At 32.7% G+C, this 17,992-nt stretch overlaps 4 protein-coding genes across 4 annotated transcripts in view; all 4 read left to right on the top strand.

The window, feature by feature from the left end:
* LOC105568041 overlaps window positions 1-2,196 on the top strand; it is a 4,068-nt gene extending 1,872 nt beyond the window's left edge. Inside the window, exons 2-4 of the mRNA XM_012023403.1 lie at window positions 319-799; window positions 1,278-1,508; window positions 1,590-2,196. Coding sequence (XP_011878793.1) covers window positions 319-799; window positions 1,278-1,508; window positions 1,590-1,930 — 1,053 coding nt within the window. The 3' untranslated portion in view covers window positions 1,931-2,196. The remainder of the gene's footprint in view (window positions 1-318; window positions 800-1,277; window positions 1,509-1,589) is intronic.
* Window positions 2,197-3,789: 1,593 nt separating this feature from the next.
* LOC105568083 lies at window positions 3,790-14,520 on the top strand. The gene is made up of 14 exons (XM_012023468.1): window positions 3,790-4,592; window positions 4,762-5,728; window positions 6,636-7,125; window positions 7,507-7,734; window positions 7,837-8,096; window positions 9,183-9,270; window positions 9,486-9,565; window positions 9,694-9,865; window positions 10,376-10,417; window positions 10,902-11,181; window positions 11,878-12,352; window positions 12,817-13,140; window positions 13,250-13,637; window positions 14,112-14,520. The coding sequence occupies exons 2-14, from the start codon at window positions 5,588-5,590 to the stop codon at window positions 14,462-14,464; spliced, it is 3,321 nt and encodes a 1,106-aa protein (XP_011878858.1). The 5' UTR covers window positions 3,790-4,592; window positions 4,762-5,587; the 3' UTR covers window positions 14,465-14,520.
* On the top strand, window positions 3,872-4,600 carry LOC105568085. The gene has a single exon (XM_012023469.1). It carries the CDS (start codon window positions 3,872-3,874, stop codon window positions 4,598-4,600), a length of 729 nt encoding a protein of 242 aa, XP_011878859.1.
* A 606-nt stretch (window positions 14,521-15,126) lies between the features above and the next one.
* Window positions 15,127-17,488, top strand: LOC105568082 (odorant receptor 94a-like). The gene is made up of 4 exons (XM_012023467.1): window positions 15,127-15,327; window positions 15,532-16,006; window positions 16,312-16,542; window positions 16,632-17,488. The coding sequence occupies exons 1-4, from the start codon at window positions 15,127-15,129 to the stop codon at window positions 16,970-16,972; spliced, it is 1,248 nt and encodes a 415-aa protein (XP_011878857.1). The 3' UTR covers window positions 16,973-17,488.
* The last annotated feature ends 504 nt before the right edge of the window (window positions 17,489-17,992 follow it).

Here is a 17,992-nt window from a genome sequence, read left to right as displayed (position 1 = left end):
TCATGTGACCTTCAAATTACTCTTCAAGGTCAAACCTAAGGTACCATCTTATGTCCCCCTCGAAACCATACAACTTTTGTCTGAAACATTTTTTCATATCTCTTTTAGTTTTTTAAAAAATCGACTGTATAAATTAAAATGGCCCACCCTGTATAAATAAATGAACATGACAATTGTATTATTAGTATGAGATTCTAAAAATTGTTATTTATAATTAATACTAATAAAGACTCAAGGTAGAATCGTGATACATGTTTTTTAGATATATCAAACTTTTATATATAAAAATATATGTATACAATTTACACATACCAACAGAGCCTAATGGTGATATTGCCTTCCATGGAAGTCTACATGGGCTGCACTGATGCCGAGCAGAACGTAGACAGCCTTATGTTAATCTGTTGCGGAATACTTGGTGTAATGAAGACAGTATGGTTTCGCGTATATTCAAGAAATTTGACTAACAATTATAATTATGCTCTGGATGATTATCTGATGATTGAAAACGCAAAACAGCGTACCATTATGCGAAAACATGCTTCTACGGCAAGAATTCTCTGTTGTTTCATGCTGGGCTTCTCTTATTTTAGTTGTATAATATATGCATTAATTCCTCTTTTGGGTAATGATGTAAATGATATAAATAATCGGATAAATGTAACAAATGAAGATGTATTAGACTATCCAGTACCATCAAGATGTGCCTTGGAGTACTTCAATGCTCCAACAAGCATATATAGAATCTTGTGTTTTATCCAAGCTATAGCGCTTATTTTAACAAGCACTACTAATCACGGTAATATTTCTTGTTTGATAGTTTTATTTATTTTTTGCGTTACATAGTATTATTTAAAAAAATTTATACGTATTACGTAAAATTATATACGATATAATGCCACAGTGGAATCTTTTATTAATTTTTATAATGCTTAGTGCGTTTTTGTTTATTAATATTTGACAAAGAATCAAAGACATACCGCAAAAATGTAAAAATACATTTATAAAAATATAATGCATAAAAAGGATACTGAAAAAGGACACTTATACAAACATATAATCAAGATAAAAAATTATTGAATGCATACATTTTGATTTGTACATGTTTTAAATAACTGTACAAATAATTTTTAATTAGTAGAGATATCAATATTTTCTACATATTATTCTTATCTATTTTTTTAAATACCACATGTAAAATTAAATAAGTTCTACATATAATCTTGTAATATTATTACAATGTTACAACATTATATATCATTTCCTTTTTCATGAAGGTAACGACTCTATGTTTCTCAACGTTACGCTGCACATTTGTGGTCAAGTGGAAGTTTTGAAATCCAAGTTTATCGATTTTGATGTTACAAAACCTAAGGTTTATGAGCGTTTCACTGGGCTAATTAAAAGGCACAGTTACTTAATAAGAAGAGCAAGACAACTTGCCGATACAATTAGTTTCGTTTTACTAATTCAGTTATTTATTATCAGTGTACAATTATGTATAATGGGTAAATATATATCATTGATATTGCTATGTAAAACATAAAGTTGTATTATAAGGATTTAGGCAAGTAATTTTTCTTTAACAGGTTTTCAGTTTATTCTAGCATTAAAAGTCAACGACGTTGTTATGGCAGGAAAAAGTATAATGGTGCAGTGTACTTTTCTGCTACAATTAACGCTTTATAGTTTTATCGGGGACTACTTGAAATCTCAGATGGAAGAAATAGGACTTTCAATTTATCAAAACATTTGGTACAATCTTCCTACAAAATTATTAAAAAATTTAGTCTTTATCATTATGCAGACAGAATCTCCAGTTACCTTAAAGGCTGGAGATTTTATCGTGGTAAATCTGTCATCTTACGTGAGCATTATAAAAGCATCTCTTTCGTATCTATCTGTACTTCGTGTAATGGTAAAAGTGTGAAATACGACAAATAAAAAGTAACAGTTTTATACACTGTAAATATACAATTTAAACGAATGACGATTTGAATATACAAAAGAAAGAGTGTATTGAAATATGTTTCAATAAAATTGCTGGTTGTAAGTATCTGTGCCAAATTAATTTGTTACATGCATCATCAATAGTAGATACACGTATGAAAAATTATTATTATTATTATTAATGTATCGGGGTTAAAAAAAATTTTTTAACATACAGAATTCGTGTCACATGTTTATAACGCAATGTATAAAAAAAGAATTTAATAGAATACCATTCAAATAAAAATGTTAGTCATAATTATAACGCGCAATTGTTTGTTGCCAAATCAAATTTTTTAAATGTAATATTAAAAATACACGTGCACTAAAAACACAACTATTAATCTGTCTTCTTTGTTGAAACATTAAGATTTTAAACTCCTAATTGTCCTATATATTTTTTTAATAAAAAGTACGATTTGGCTTTTTTAAATGTTTATCTTTTTATACCATATCGTGTACCCCATGTTATCTCTAGGAACAATTTCCAACTCATAATTGTAGTAATACTTTTATGTTTCAACATGTTTAAACATATTAATTATATCTAAAATTGTATCTAGATTTCGTGATGCTTATAAGCTATGAATTATTTTTCTTCTATATATTTCAGTGTATACATATATTATTTAAAACATTAAATAATATTATGTATCGCGTAAATGTATCAATTCAACAAAAAAATTAATTACAAAAACAAAGAACTTAATTACGATTTCTACATCTGCTTATTTCAAATTAAATTTTAAATTAAGAAAAGGATTTCTAATACAAAGAATTACTTACTTATAACTTTCTGCTATGTTAATTAAATTTATCCTCGCAAATACATTTCTCTCGAACCAGCAGCGGTCTCTAGACACGAATTCCGAGACGACATAAAGGAAAAATTTATTTCCTCGGCAACGGGACTGTATAAGGGTGAGGACCCTACTTGAGAAACTGACATGTGCTTTATCATCAAGCTATTAGATCAATGACATGTATTAGAACTAGGTTTTTACGAATTATAACGAATAGTTATTTCCGGCCATGCGTAAGAGCTGCAAGTGCGCAAGGCTACAGAAACATTCAACGTCGGGGTGCATAGCGAAATGCGCGCCGATCAATAATGAATGAAACTATGAGCTGCGTTATCTCGTGCTTACCCTCGATGACTCCGTAACCCTTAACATGCGAGGATGGCGTCATGCGAAACATGGAACAAAGAAATGTCTCGTGAATTTTCTCTGTATAAGGGAGTAATGTGGCCGCTTGGTTCGTGGCCCTTGGATCGTAGTAGAAACTTTGCAAAATTACGTGCGCTGTTTTTTACAGTCACGCAGGTACATCTAAAAGTTTATCACCTTACAGTTAAGAACTACCGATAAATTATTGTTTCCGGTTAATCTAAATCGCAAAGTTATCCGACTGAAAATTATATTTTTAAAAGCACAACTATCTCACTTATTAATGTACAGTTTGCTCTAATATAAAGTGTTACTTTTTTTGGTAACTCTAACTTAACTTCGTTACTTTCTCTCCACCTGTAACTGTAACTTAACTCAGTTATATTTTTTCGATAACTAGTAACTAATTTAATAGTTACTTTATATATTTTTTTTAAACCTCCTCAGATCGCATTAGGCCTTGCATTTGCGCATAAACGCCTTTATCGACACTTTACCATTAAATGCAGATTTGATATTTTTATTTTCATTGCAAGAAAGTAACTGCAAAGTAATGATTCGTTAGTTTTGGAGTAACTGTAACGCATTACTTTTCACAATTGGTAAATTGTAACTGTAACTTACAGTTTTTAGCGAAAAAACTGTAGCTGTAACTAAATGTTTTTATAAAGTAACTTTTTAACTCTGCTTATTTTTTATGTCCGCAGGGTATTATGGTACTTTGTATAAGTGTGGATTTTGTTTACCACAACAATGCCCCTTTGTCAACGGTCATCGATCATTTCGTATTGACTTCATGCGGAATTTTGACCATTGTAAAGATAGCGCTGTTACGGTTGCATCACGACGACCTGCTGAAGAACCTAGGCAGCGCAGTGTGTGATTGGACGTATATCACAAAACAGGATCATCGGCAAGTCATGTTTCACTATACCAATCTGGGCAGATTTGTCTTCTTCTTTCAGATGGGTTCCTCGTATTTTGTCATCATGCCATTGGTAGTCGGACCACTCCTGTCCTCTGCGATGTTGCCTTCCTCACAGAACGTCACATTAACTGCAAAATCCCAGAGAGAGATGCGAGCTATGGAATTACCTCACGAGATGATCTGTCCGTTTGATGCTCAGCTCGTTTGCTACGGTATATATATTCTTCAAACTGTTCAGCTGATCACGACAGTCACGGGGAATGTTGGCAGCGACGTTTTTCTCTTTGGAGTTTGCATGCATCTCTGTGGTCAGCTGGAACTGCTCGGTCTAGAACTGTTGCGGTTCCACGAAGAGAAGAAGAACGGTTGTGGGAAACGAACTAAAATGGTCACACTGATCGAGAGACACTGTTTTCTTCTGGATCTAGCCAAAGACATCGTTAATACACTCGATATCATTTTGATCGCTCAACTGATTCTCCACGCTTCGCTGATATGTTTAATAGGTAATTAAAATTTAAGAGCAATCGTGTATTTCTTCCCTTGCAGTAATAATTTCTAATCTCGCACATTACGCTCGTCTTATGTCTAATCAGTCATTTAAAAAAGAATAATAAGATTAATTTAATTATAATATTACAATAAACAGATAGTTGAATATCGAGTATTTTTCAGGATTACAGCTCATTGTGTCATTGGCAAGCCGTGAGTTTATTTTTGTCACGAGAAGCATAAGTTCTTTTAATATATTAATGATACAGCTGTTTTTATACAGCTACATGGGAGAAACTTTGTCGTCAAAAACGCAAGCGATTTCTCGCGCGATTTATTTAAGTAAATGGTATGAAATGCCACCAAGCATTGTCCGAGATATATATTTTATAATAGTTCGTGCTAACGTGCCCGTTTGTATAAAAGTGGGTAAATTCTATAATATCGATCTCAACAGTTTCAAAAATGTTCTGAAATTGTCAGTTTCTTATTTTTCTGTATTACAAATTATGCTGGTTCAATAATGATTGTTAGAAACATAAATATATTTGATAAAAATTTATATTTTGCTTTTTACTTCTCACAAAGTAGAAAGTAGATAAGCGTAACATACCTTCTGTATCACTTTCGAGCGGAAAAATTCATAAAATTCGACTGACCGTCGACGCAGCGTTGCAATTGCGAAATAAAACGTTATGCACACGGAACGTAACATAGTGACTGAATTGTGCATACAAGTAAACGTCTTCTCTATGTAGTAAAATATAGGTATACGTTGTTCGACGTCCGCAACAACTTAGAAGAAATGGTCACGTGAATTCAACGACAATTTGGCGTAAAAGCATAATCTTCAGCACTTTCTGATAATGCGTTAAGAAAGTAGGGACGGGTTGATAAGCGGGTATACGTTTCGAACTGAATAAAAAATGCACAGTAATACCTGCGTTGTGTCCATGTACCGGACACATTACTGGTTATTGGCATCAGTTACAGTCATTACCTCGCCCCGATGGCAAGCGAACGATGGAAGAACGATACCGCGTACGCGATGACTCCCTTCAAGCTGTTAACGTGGCCCATCGGTATTTGGCCACTTCAAACTTATAACATCCATTCGCTAATACGATTCATCTTTGCCACTTGTTGCATGGTACGCATCTTAGTTCGATTTCGACGATTCTTGCCGTATGATTATTTGAAAACGTAGATAGAACTTTTACGTTGACATCACAACGTTTTGAAATAAAACTTCGTTGATACACTAAAAAAATATTTCGCTACCGTAGCTAGTCATAGTTTGCTAAAAATATTTTGCTGCCATATTCATAAATTTCTAAACCACAGCAAACGGTTTGCTGTCGCATCTAATACAATAGGCACAGTAGCAAAATATTTAGCTATTGCAACTGAAATTTAACTGCCACATGCAGTTAGCTACAGCAGCTACATTTTTCTTTCCGTGTGGTAATGACAGTACCAAGTGTTTAAATTTTGAAACGATGGGCACTCCATTATTTTGACGACGTAGATAGCGAGATGCCCTTTTTTCAGGAATAGCAACCTATTGATCGAGAATATTGTGATACACAACCGTAGGCTATGTGCAAATTGACTAACGAAGATACTCATTAGTTTGCTTAGAAAACTAATCGTAAAATTTTATTTAGAACCTATGGTTTATTCCTTATTCCTGTTGAGGGACAGCGTAATTGTTTCTGAGAATTTCTAGGGGTAGCATGTCGGAGATGCTATGTCATCTGTTCTGTGATTATTTACTATTATAAGTTATCTTCAGGTTCTTTCGATTAAAGTTATGTATTAAAGTTATGTAGCGTTCAATTTTACGTGCCTTTAAATGCGTCCAGATAATTCCTATATTTCTTCACTTTGCGTAGAGGACATGGAAGCATCATTTATTCCAGTTCTAAAGAATTTATTAAAGTTTAAAATTAAACTTCATTATTTTTGAAGATCCATCCATCTGGAATTGAGGCATATTTTTTCTAGACGCAAAAGCTGTTTGAATGAGAAAATATACCATTTACGCATATCAACAGAGCATATTAGTGGTCTTGCCTTCCATGGAGTTTCACATGGGCTGCACTAACGCGGAGCAGAAGATAGACGGTCTCATGTTGGCCTGTTGCGGCATACTCGGAGTGCTGAAGTCTATATGCTTTCGCATATACGCGAAAAACTTAACTGACAATTACGGTTCCGCCCTGAATGATTATCTGACGATTGAAAACACGGAGCACCGTGCCATTATGCGAAGACACTCTGTTATAGGAAGAATTGTATCTTGTTTCATGGTGCTCTTTTCTTACGTTAGCGTGACGATATATTCGCTAATTCCTCTTCTGGGTGAAGAACTGGCTGATGATCAAGATCACATTAAGATCATTAACGTAACAAATGAAGATGTATTAGATTACCCAATACCATCAGGATGCGCATTAGAATACTTGCATGTCCCAATAAGCATGTATAAATTTACCTGTCTATTGGAATTTATCGTGCTAGTACTTACATGTACTGCTAATCACGGTAATATTTATTTGTTGATTCGTATAATACTTTTACATATTTTTTATCGTATAGTATTTAAACCGTGCTAAAATTTTAAACATAAAATTATGTCAGATTCTTTTATTAACTCTATTAACGTAATTTATCTACTTATTGTTAAGTCTAAAGATAATTGCATGTATGTACATATACATATACAATATATGTATATACATGTAAGCTTAATGTATGTAGTAATATGTATGTAAAATATATATTGATAAAGGTGTAGTATGTAAAAGATGAGATTAAATACGTAATTTTGTAGATAAAAATAATGCAAGAAAGATTTAATACAGAGTTATCTAAGTTTTTATTACACTAAATTAAAGTCTGTACTATTATATTTCCTTTCTAAAGGTAATGATGCTTTGTTCCTCAATATTACAATACATATGTGTGGTCAAGTGCAAATTTTGAAGACCAATTTCATGGACCTTGCCTCAGATCCGCAAGTCTATGATCGTTTTAATACTCTAATTCAGAGACATAACTATCTGATGGAATTGGGCAAAAAACTGGATGAATCGATCAGTATAGTTTTGGTGACGCAGTTATTTATTAGCAGCATATTGTTATGTATAATGGGTGAATATTCTATCACTTTCATTATCGAGTTGTGCAAAATATGTAAATTATGCTATATATATAAAAGAATTTATATTAATAAATACATAAGTCATTTTTCAGGGTTTCAATTTATCTTAGCATTAAAAATGAACAATATTGTTGTAATGGGGAAAAGCTGCATGGTATTGTGTACCTTCTTAACACAATTATCCGTATATAGTTTCGTCGGGGATTACTTTAAAAACCAAATGGAAGAAGTTGGACTTTCCATTTATCAAAGTAACTGGTATAATCTTCCTGCGAAGTTGGCGAGAAATTTAATCTTCGCCATTATGCGGACACAATCTCCCGTCAAGCTGCAGGCTGGAAATTTCATCGTGGTAAACCTGGCCACTTATATGAGTATCCTGAAAACATCTCTTTCGTATCTCTCCGTACTACGTGTAACGATAGAAACATAAAATATAAATTCCGTGAGAGATAAAAAAATTTTATACAAATCTACGATTCGAAATTGTGTTCAGCGAAATAGAATTCTGTAGAAACAAAAGTTTACTATAATATTAATATTTTAATAAAATTGCTAATTACAATCATAATATAACTGTCTCGTGACAAAAATCTATTACTTCTTCTCATGCAGAAATTCTCAAAAATATATGTGTATTTGGTTAAGATATGCTGTCTTGCTTAAAAAGTAACAACCTTGACTCAGTATTATATTACATACTTTCCGCGAGAAAAATTATTTTATTTTTTCCTTTTATTCAATGTTCATACTTGTATACTTTTATAAACTCGTTTGCAATATTTTAAAAGAATTATTACATCATCATAATTGTATTACACTTTACTAACATAATCTAGACATACCTATTTTTGCTTTTTATTCCCATCTCAAATTGTTACGCAGCATCGCTACGATGTATTGTTTAGTTTTTAACATTCAACTGAAACCCAAAAGCCCGTGTCTTAACTACAAACACTTGAGTACGTCGACATTATTAATCAGAGTGAACAAAATTACACATCCGTTAATTATATTGCATACTCAAATTCTGAATCAATTTGTCCTTTATATTGCACAATGCACATTTTCTTCGTCATAACTGCTGATGCGATCTTTTTTTTATTGCGCACATGACTACTACATGGTGGGAGACGTTGTCACAGTGTATAGAAGACATTGTACTGTGTCTTTTCACGTTTATCTTACTACCATCCATCATACGCCGTATGAGCTACTAAAATATAAATCTAATGGGGATAATGTGCCTTATCTACGGTTATCCCATGTAATGTTTCGTGACAACGCAAATCAACATTGAATTTGCGACACGAAAATTGCACCTGTAACGACCGATCAGTTTCGAATGTCCAGTCATCCGTGCACTTTGTGCAACTACCATAATGTCGGACGATGTTTGGAACGATGATGATATCGCGTATGCGTTCTCCATTCACAGAACATTTATGGAAATACTTGGTATATGGCCGCTGCAAAAGAGGACGATATTCACGATAATCCAATGGATCTTGGTAACATTTGTGCAGGTACGTTGACAGTACGTGGAAAAGGGAAAGAAAAGAAATTGTAAAAACGCGTTACAACAAAGAAAAAAATAAGTATACTGAGACGATCCTCAATTTTCCAACCGAAAAGTTTCTGTGCTCAAGAATTATCAAGTATTTTCGTAAACAGTTTCGAACTCTTTAAGTGCGGATATATTTTACTCGTTATTGTACACGCATGTATCATATTTTCTAAGGCAACGGGATCATTGTTAGTTGTCACCATTCTTCTTCCTGTGTATGGAATTCACTGAAAATACTAGTGACGCTGGTGGAAGTATAGATGCTATAATATATTTTGCATCCACGTTGGCTTTAAATTTGAAATACTTCTGTCTTAATATTATCGGAAGAAAGCTGGCCAAAAATATTAATTCTGCTATCGTCGATTGGTCGACTGCAAAGAATGACAAGGAATCGTACAAGATCATGAAGAGACATGCGTCTAAATCCAGACTGTGTACTTTGTGCATGCTGTACTCAGCTTACATATGTGGTTCTCTTTATATCCTCACTGTCATATTTATAAACTTAAAAGGCTTTTTTTTACAAGATCAAATGATGAACGCGTCAAATGGTAATGTGATATTTCTACAATACATACTTGTTAAATTATTATTTAATAAGAAGTGTTTTTTCAATACATTCGCGAGAATATTAATAGTGATTATTATATAATATTAAAAATTCCTGAAAAATAAGAAAGTCCATATTCTCTGAATTTTCCAGTGTATTACATATACATTTGTTTTTCAAAAATGTTTTGTTATCATATTTAATTCTCTGTCCTAGACACTGAGAAGTGAAACTGAAAAGTATAGTATGCAATCGTACAAATAACTATTTCCTTCATAGTTTTTCCATTTTACAAAATATATTTGAACTATAATTACAATTATGTTTCTGTTAGTATCTTAAGGCTATTTTAACAAGGCAATATTTAAAAAATTTAACTCTACATTTATTACTTCGTTTTAACATTTATTGTTTTTACTTTTAACTATTTCATTTTATAATATCAAAATTAATTAAATAATTTAAATTATCTCGAAATTGTTCTTCAAACTTGTATTCTTTTTGCGTGCAGGTAATGTTAGTACGGATGATAGAGTGTTTATAATGCCTTGTGGTGAGTTTGGTAACAAACTTACCAGTTTGCAGTATACGATAATTATCATCTTTCAAATGTTTGAATTATTCTTGATATGTACAACGCAATCTGTTGCGGACAGCTTTTACATTAACGTTACTCTACACCTCAGTGGTCAACTTAAATTGCTTAAAAAAAAATTTGCAATGTTTGCAAGTAAGCCAGATACTCAGATAAATCATCGGAAGGAATTTAGTAACTTGGTTAACAGGCACTGCGAATTAATGAAGCTCAATCAGAATATTGAAGATACATTTCACTTGATTATATTATTCCAACTTGTTATAGTAACGCTTTTGCTCGCGCTGCTAGGTATCGTATAACAAATTTTTTGTATTAAATTTAATGACTCTTTTCATCAAGATATTTAAATACACCGTATTATATTGCAATCGTTTAATTGTATCGCATTATGTTAATTTTTAAATTTCTATCTTTGTTTTATAAAATGTTTTTTTTTCAGGATTACGTATAATATTTTGCTTGAAAAACGGCGAATATGTCGATTTAACGAAAACTGTTATGCTCTTGAACTACATGCTCTTGGAGTCACTGATATACTGCTACGGCGGTGATTTTATACAAAAAGGAAGTGAAGGTATATTCCATGCAATGTTCATGGCTTCCTGGTTTACGCTTCCTGCAACGTTGATGAAGGATTTTAACTTCGCAATGATGAGGTCAAGCTATCCGTTTCGTCTTACCGGCGGAAAATTTTTCTACGTCAATCGCGAAGCGATAGTGTACATTCTGAGGACGGCAGCTTCATACGTTTCAGTTTTGCGTATAGCACTGAGAGATTAATGAAAATGAACTAATCCAATCACAACTTGCAGAATATAAATATAAAAATTATGTAAAAATTGTTTATGCCATGTTAAATATATAAATACGATTAATTAAAATATTTTGAAACATACATTTCCTATAACAATATAATTCTTTGATTATCAGTAACATAAGAATAAAACTAATAAGAATATTCTTCAATGTCGCCAGCAGTAATTAACAATGTCAGCGTTTTCTTGACCATATCTGGTATTTTTAATAATACAGAAAATTTATTGCGAAAAATATTACCTCAACCAGGGTTTGAACCTGGACTTCCCTACACTCTAGGGCGTCTCATGTTCAGTGCCTCAGTGGTCGAATTGGTGAAATTTCCCATAAATGTTCTGTATTATTAAAAATGCCAGACATGGTAAAAAAACACTGACGTTGATAAGAATAAAACAATTTCGAATTTTAATTGCTACAACATTTTAAGTGAATACCAGAAATTCAGCGATGCTCCATATTGTCAGTGTCGAGCGATTACTTCTTCCGCAACCATTCGCATAGCTCTTTCTACTTTATCGCGTGTACTGTCAACAGATAGTTTCACTCTTTTTACTTCGTTCACTATATCGCCTCGAATAGATGATATAACGAAAATAAAGAAAGGAATATTTTGCTCGTGGAAAGAAACGCAGACCTACTATACAGAACATCATCGTTCAATTCGTAATTGATTGTAAGCATCTATACGCTGGCACAACAGCATTATACATTGAAAATGGTGTGCATTATCGGACATTTCAAAGATGCGCGGTAGACACAAATTTGTCATATCACTTATCTTACTACCCTAAAGGTTGGTCACTGCGGAAGGACCTTATGCGTATACACGATAGCAATTTTCTTCAGAGCAAAAGTAAGGCATCGACCCGAGCAACCCGTCACGCACGACTACAATTTTCCTTTTTGAGGTCGAAACCGGCCAATACATCGTTAAACATGAGGACGAATTGGAACAGTGGTATAGATTATGGCTTTTCTACGATAAAATCGATGATGTGGATACTTGGTCTGTGGCCTTTGCAGCGGGATAACGTAGTTTACACGATTCAATGGTTCATAATGTTCACAGCAGCGGTAAAATAACGTAACATAATGTAAGATAACATGCAATATAGAAATATAGCTGCTTGTAAGGGTAAGAATGAAAGAATCTGTAATTTCTTAGTAAAAGTTAACAAGGTAAAAAGCTGCACTTCATTTGCACATATACTTCTTATTACTTTTTCTGCATATATACGAACAGAGAGTATATTTTGTATAATTATATATATTTATACATAATTTTATATTTTTATCGGGCATTATCTGTAATTGAGATAATTTCTATAACATTGTATACGTAAAAGACATTTAAAAAATTTAAAACAGACTATTAAAGAACATTGTATACGTATACATGTATATTATTCAGAATAATTTAAACATAAAGGCAATTGACAATTAGAATTTTGATAAATAGTTTGTACGTAATTTCTCGATATTTACTGTTTTCGATGCAATCTCACATGAGAACCAATTTTATATTTGCTATCGTGCAGTCTCTCACAATGATCAACGTGCTGATAGAACCTTTCAAGACCTGTGATGCTGTCAGAGACGGTTTCGAAATTCTGCGTTTAACAGAAAGCAGCATACACGGATGGTTAAACATCATTTTCCCGCGAATTTACATGAAAAAGATCGCCGTTAATATCAATGCTGCGATCAATGACTGGTCGTCTACAGCTATAAAGAAAGAGTCGCGCGTAGTGATGATGGCGTACGCACGTACAGGACGTCTGATCGCGCTGACTCACTTGATTGTTGGGGCATTAGCAGGCATCTTATGGTACATATCCGTCTTCCTCAGCAATAAACAAGAGGTTGTATTAAACTTATGAAATAAAATCTAAATTTTAAATAAAATCATGTTTTGTTAATAAAGGGCATATTTAGCTTTATAAAAATTAATATGTTATGTGCATTTTACAGGCTGCAACTGTAGGTAACGACACTGTGACTACATGGAATTTTGTCCTTCCATCAACATGTTTGTACAAAGGGGTTTCATATTTCACGTATAAAATATTGTTTACGATGCAAATAATACAAGGAATTTTAATATTGATATCGGAATGTGCTTGCGACAGCTTGTTCTTTAGCATCACTATGCATATTTGTGGTCAGTTACAACTTCTCAAAATACAGTTTATGGAGATTAGCAAGAAATGCCGCGAAGAAAAGTGTCATGCGAATGTTTTGAAGCCATTCGTTAAAAGACATTGCCAACTGATAGTACTGGCCAGGAATATCGAAGATGCTTTTAGTATTAACATTTTACTACGCCTTTTAATAATTAGCGTAGTCATTGCAGCTTCAGGTAAATATATATTTAACTCAGTCTTTGTGATAAATTTGATATTGGTCTAACTCCGATTAAAAAAACATATATAAAACAAAATATATATTTTAATTTGTGTAAGGACGATAAAAATGATATAAAGATGGTTTTGCAATACATTTATACAGGGTGTTCCAAGAGAAAAGGTCAATATTCTGGGAGGTGATAGTATCGGTTATTTTAAGCAAATTTTGCTACTATTACCTCCCAGAATATTGACCTTTCCTGCTGGGATACCCTGTATAATTAGTTAAATTATTTCTAAGTATTGAATTATTTTTAAAATTCTTAATATAATTCAAAATAGGGAAGAATAAAATACCAATGTAAATAGTAAAAGATAATGAAATAACATTAAAAGTTATGAAACTTAAAGAAATATTGCAAGATGTGAAATACATTCAGTATAAAAATGTAAATTAACGCAACATATTTGAAGAATATGATTTTCAGGAATAGGAACTCTCCTGTCAATTAAGCAACAAGATTATAAGGAAATGATAAAAATGTTAATATCCATTCAATTTTATATGGTGCAGACCTTTTTGTATACATATGCCGGCGATATGTTGCAAAATCGAAGCGAGTCGATTGTTTACGCCATATACAGCTCCCCATGGCATGAAATGTCGTCCGTCATGGTGAAAGATCTGATATTCATTATGACGAGGATGAAGAACCCTCTTCGAATTAGCGCCGGAAAATTTTTCTATCTTACGCGAAACACTATGACAGATATCTTGAGAACCACCTTAACATATATATCGTTCTTACAAGTGACAATGAACAAAAAATTCCTTCAATAACTTTTGTGTTATAAAAAGCGACATATGTAGATAAGTAAAATAAAATATAAATTATATTTCAGTACTTTACGATCTACTTCTATTGGTCAACGTATATGTTTGTCACGTATATAAATTACTTATATTTATGTATCTTTTCTTTTACCGTTTAGGGACCGTTAATTTTTATAACCATTTCGTACGAATGTAAAACATAGTCTTCATTAATGTAAAGACAGTTTTCTACCAGATTGAAAATGCTGTCGTATTAAAAATCTACCACCTTGAACAATTCGAGAATCTATTTCTTATTTCTGTTTATGCGGATTAGTAAATAACGAGTTGTCAGATATTAAAATTGTGCACTCTTATAATATGAACGTAAATATGAAAAATTTTGCTAATTGGTGTTGATAAAAACGAATACATTACATTCAAAACTATGTTGTTTTTAAATTTTTCTTTATGAAAAATGTAGCTGCAGTCACACGAAGACGACGCATCGAAACAAAAATAAAACTTCCTCTCTTATCTTTTACTCTTCACTCTTTTCTGTTACCACAAAAAAGAACATTATATCAATTGTTTTAAAGAACTGTACTTCAGAAAATAACAGAATATACGGATAAGTATTAAAATTGTGCATTCTCAATAAAATATGAGTGCAAACGCGAATTTCGTCGATGATCGACCCGCATTATGGACAAAGGTTGACATTTGTGAGTGCAGTGTGTCTCTACTTGACTACCATAATGTTGTGGAATGACGATGCAGCGTACTCTATGACCCTCGTCAAACACTTAACTGTACCCATAGGTAGTTGGCCCTTGCAAGAATACAATAAGTTCGCTTTGTTGCGTCATACCTTGTCTAGTTTTGGGTTGGTACGTTTCCATTTTTCACATTTCTAAAGCAAACGTCGTGGAAAATTCTTATCTATTTGTGTTCTCGATAGATAAAGCTAGCTGATTGTAGATATTGTGAATTTGCTAATTGTAAGAATGGTCGGGCTAAAAAAGTACTGGCAAATTAGAAACAAAAAGTAAAATTAAAGAAATTTAAACAGGCCATTCTTAACTTCTTTGTAGAGCGTGGTGGTGATCGTACAGTTTCTCGAACTCTATTACAACTGTACCAGCGCACAAGCAAATCTTGATGCACTCACACTTTTCGCATGTGGTATTCTCGCTCTAACAAAGATAACATGGTTTCGTATATACGCTGATAATCTGATTTGCAACTACTCTTCTGCCATGAATGATTATCTTAAGATCGACACTGAGGAGAAGCGCATCATCATGCGAGAGCACGCCTTTTGGGGAAGGATAATCTGTATTATCGCCTTGTTGATCTCTTACGGTGATTCTGTGATCTTCATCGTGGGACACGCACAACTAAGTAGCGAGGAGGCTAAAGCTAATATATCTATCCTAGGCTACCAAGCGGGATATGCTATTCCGTCGACATGTACCTTGGCGCACTTTCACATTTCGACGGGCTTATATTTGGTGATTTTCATGCTGGAATTTATCTATCTGGTAATCATGTGCATCAGCAATCACGGTAAGCCGTTAGTACCCGTATAATTGTTTTCATAAAATATTAATTTGTTTTGTATATAAAATAAATTACTAATGTTTTCTAGTAAATATCCGTTAATAAGTTTTTAGTTAATATAATTGTATTTTGAATGCAAATTTATTTAATTGTCAGATGTGATAAAGCAAACTTTTACGTCGATTTTATTTTAATAAAATATTTAGTTTTGCAAATATTAAATCCAGATTCCATTAATATATTTCTAAGATATTAATACGTATTTTACGTACGAGAATTCTTTAATGTATGCTCTCAATCACTGTTTATAGGTAGTGATTCTGTATTTCTTCATATTACATTACACGTGTGCGGCCAACTGAAAATTCTAAAGGCAAATTTTATGAACTTTGACAATACAAGTCCGAAAGTTTATGAACGTTTTAACGAGCTGATTTTGAGACACGATCATTTGATAAGAATGGCCAGAAAGCTCGCTGAGATAATTAGTTTTGTGTTGATGGTGCAACTCTTTATCAGCAGTATGCTTATCATTATAGTAGGTGAATACAGATTAATATTTGACATGGCGTATTACTAAAAAATATAAAATGCTATAAAACATTACATTAGTAGAGTAAAATCTTTGCAGGATTCCAGTTTATCATTGCCCTAACAACCAGCGATTTTGGCATGATGTCAAAAAGTTTCTTGGTACTAAGCGCTTTTCTGGTTCAGTTAACGCTATATAGTGTCGTCGGAGATTATTTAAAGACGCAGATGGAAGAAGTCGCCTTGTCTGTCTATCAAAGTGTTTGGTATGATTTTCCTGCAAAAGTAACAAGAAATATAATATTTATCATGATGTGGACCCAGCTTCCGATTAAACTGCAAGCTGGGAACTTTGTTGTGGTGGACTTGGGAACTTATATGAGCATCTTAAAAACCTCTCTATCATATTTATCCGTTTTACGAGTAATGGTGGAAACGTAAAACATCAGAAGTATCTACAGTAGAGTCCCGATTATCCGAGTCTCGGTCATTCGAATTCCGGTTTATCCAAAGTGATTTTTTATTTAACTTCTTTCCATTGTCGAAAATAAAAGTTAAAATACCCAAAATTTTCTTATTATCAATCCTAAGAAAAATATATACGTTTTAATAATATCTTTACACAAAGAAGATCATGAAAATGGACTTATTGTATTTTTAAATTAGAGCTGAAAGTTAGTTGCACATTTCCGGTTGATTTTGTTGTCTTGGCCCACTGTTCCCCTTTTGCCGCGCGTAACAAATACATTGTTTTTACCACGAGTAATATTTTGTACGTCTTTTAATTTTTTCTTTTCGGTTTACCGCGTTTTTGATTATCCAAGACGGTCTACGTTAAGTCGGATAGTCGGAAATCTACTGTAATATACAGTTTTAATATACTTAGGAAACTTATAATGTTGCTCCTGCATGAGAAAAGTGATACGAATAAGAGTTAGCCATTTTACAAGATAATGTTTTAAGCTGCTTTTAGCTTTTCCTTTTCTCACTTTAATAATTTTTTCTATTCTATAAAATATATTCTTACAAATCCTTCTCTTTATCTCACTATTTTTGAATAAATCTTTGCGTTGTTCCTTCGTTTTACAAAATTTTTATAATTACGCTTATAATATTTTTTTTATAAAAATGTATACGTTCCCTTGTTGGTAAATTGTGAAAGGACAAAAATTATTTTTTACTTGTATCACTTTCCTGCAGGAGCGATATGAAGAGTAGAATTTTCGTAAAAGTGCAAATTATAATTATATTCTTCTGAAATGAAATTAACAATACCACAGCAAAATATGAAATGTATTTGAACAATTTTAGTGGCACTACCAACACTCGTGTTGTCTAAGAACTGATGCACAAAATTTAAATTAATTGTACGTGTTTTTGATACAAAGACAGTACCGAAATAAAAAGTTGTAGCACGATCAATGACTGATGATGCACTGGAAGAAAAAGACGACACACTCT

This window comes from Vollenhovia emeryi, unplaced genomic scaffold (genome assembly GCF_000949405.1).
Source record: "Vollenhovia emeryi isolate VEMERY1.0 unplaced genomic scaffold, V.emery_V1.0 DF939132.1, whole genome shotgun sequence".
Taxonomy (NCBI): domain Eukaryota; kingdom Metazoa; phylum Arthropoda; class Insecta; order Hymenoptera; family Formicidae; genus Vollenhovia; species Vollenhovia emeryi.
The sequence above is the reverse complement of the archived record's forward strand: the minus strand, read 5'-3'. Positions and strand labels throughout refer to the sequence as shown.

Coding starts and splice junctions, on each gene's coding strand:
- LOC105568083 (XM_012023468.1), top strand. CDS start 5,588: ATGGCAAGCGAACGATGGAAGAACGATACCGCGTACGCGATGACTCCC. Junction 8,097..9,182: donor AGGCTGGAAATTTCATCGTG/GTAAACCTGGCC, acceptor CTCCATTCACAG/AACATTTATGGAAATACTTG. Junction 9,271..9,485: donor TCTTGGTAACATTTGTGCAG/GTACGTTGACAG, acceptor ATATTTTCTAAG/GCAACGGGATCATTGTTAGT.
- LOC105568085 (XM_012023469.1), top strand. CDS start 3,872: ATGGTACTTTGTATAAGTGTGGATTTTGTTTACCACAACAATGCCCCT.
- LOC105568082 (XM_012023467.1), top strand. CDS start 15,127: ATGATCGACCCGCATTATGGACAAAGGTTGACATTTGTGAGTGCAGTG. Junction 16,007..16,311: donor CATGTGCATCAGCAATCACG/GTAAGCCGTTAG, acceptor CACTGTTTATAG/GTAGTGATTCTGTATTTCTT. Junction 16,543..16,631: donor TATGCTTATCATTATAGTAG/GTGAATACAGAT, acceptor AAATCTTTGCAG/GATTCCAGTTTATCATTGCC.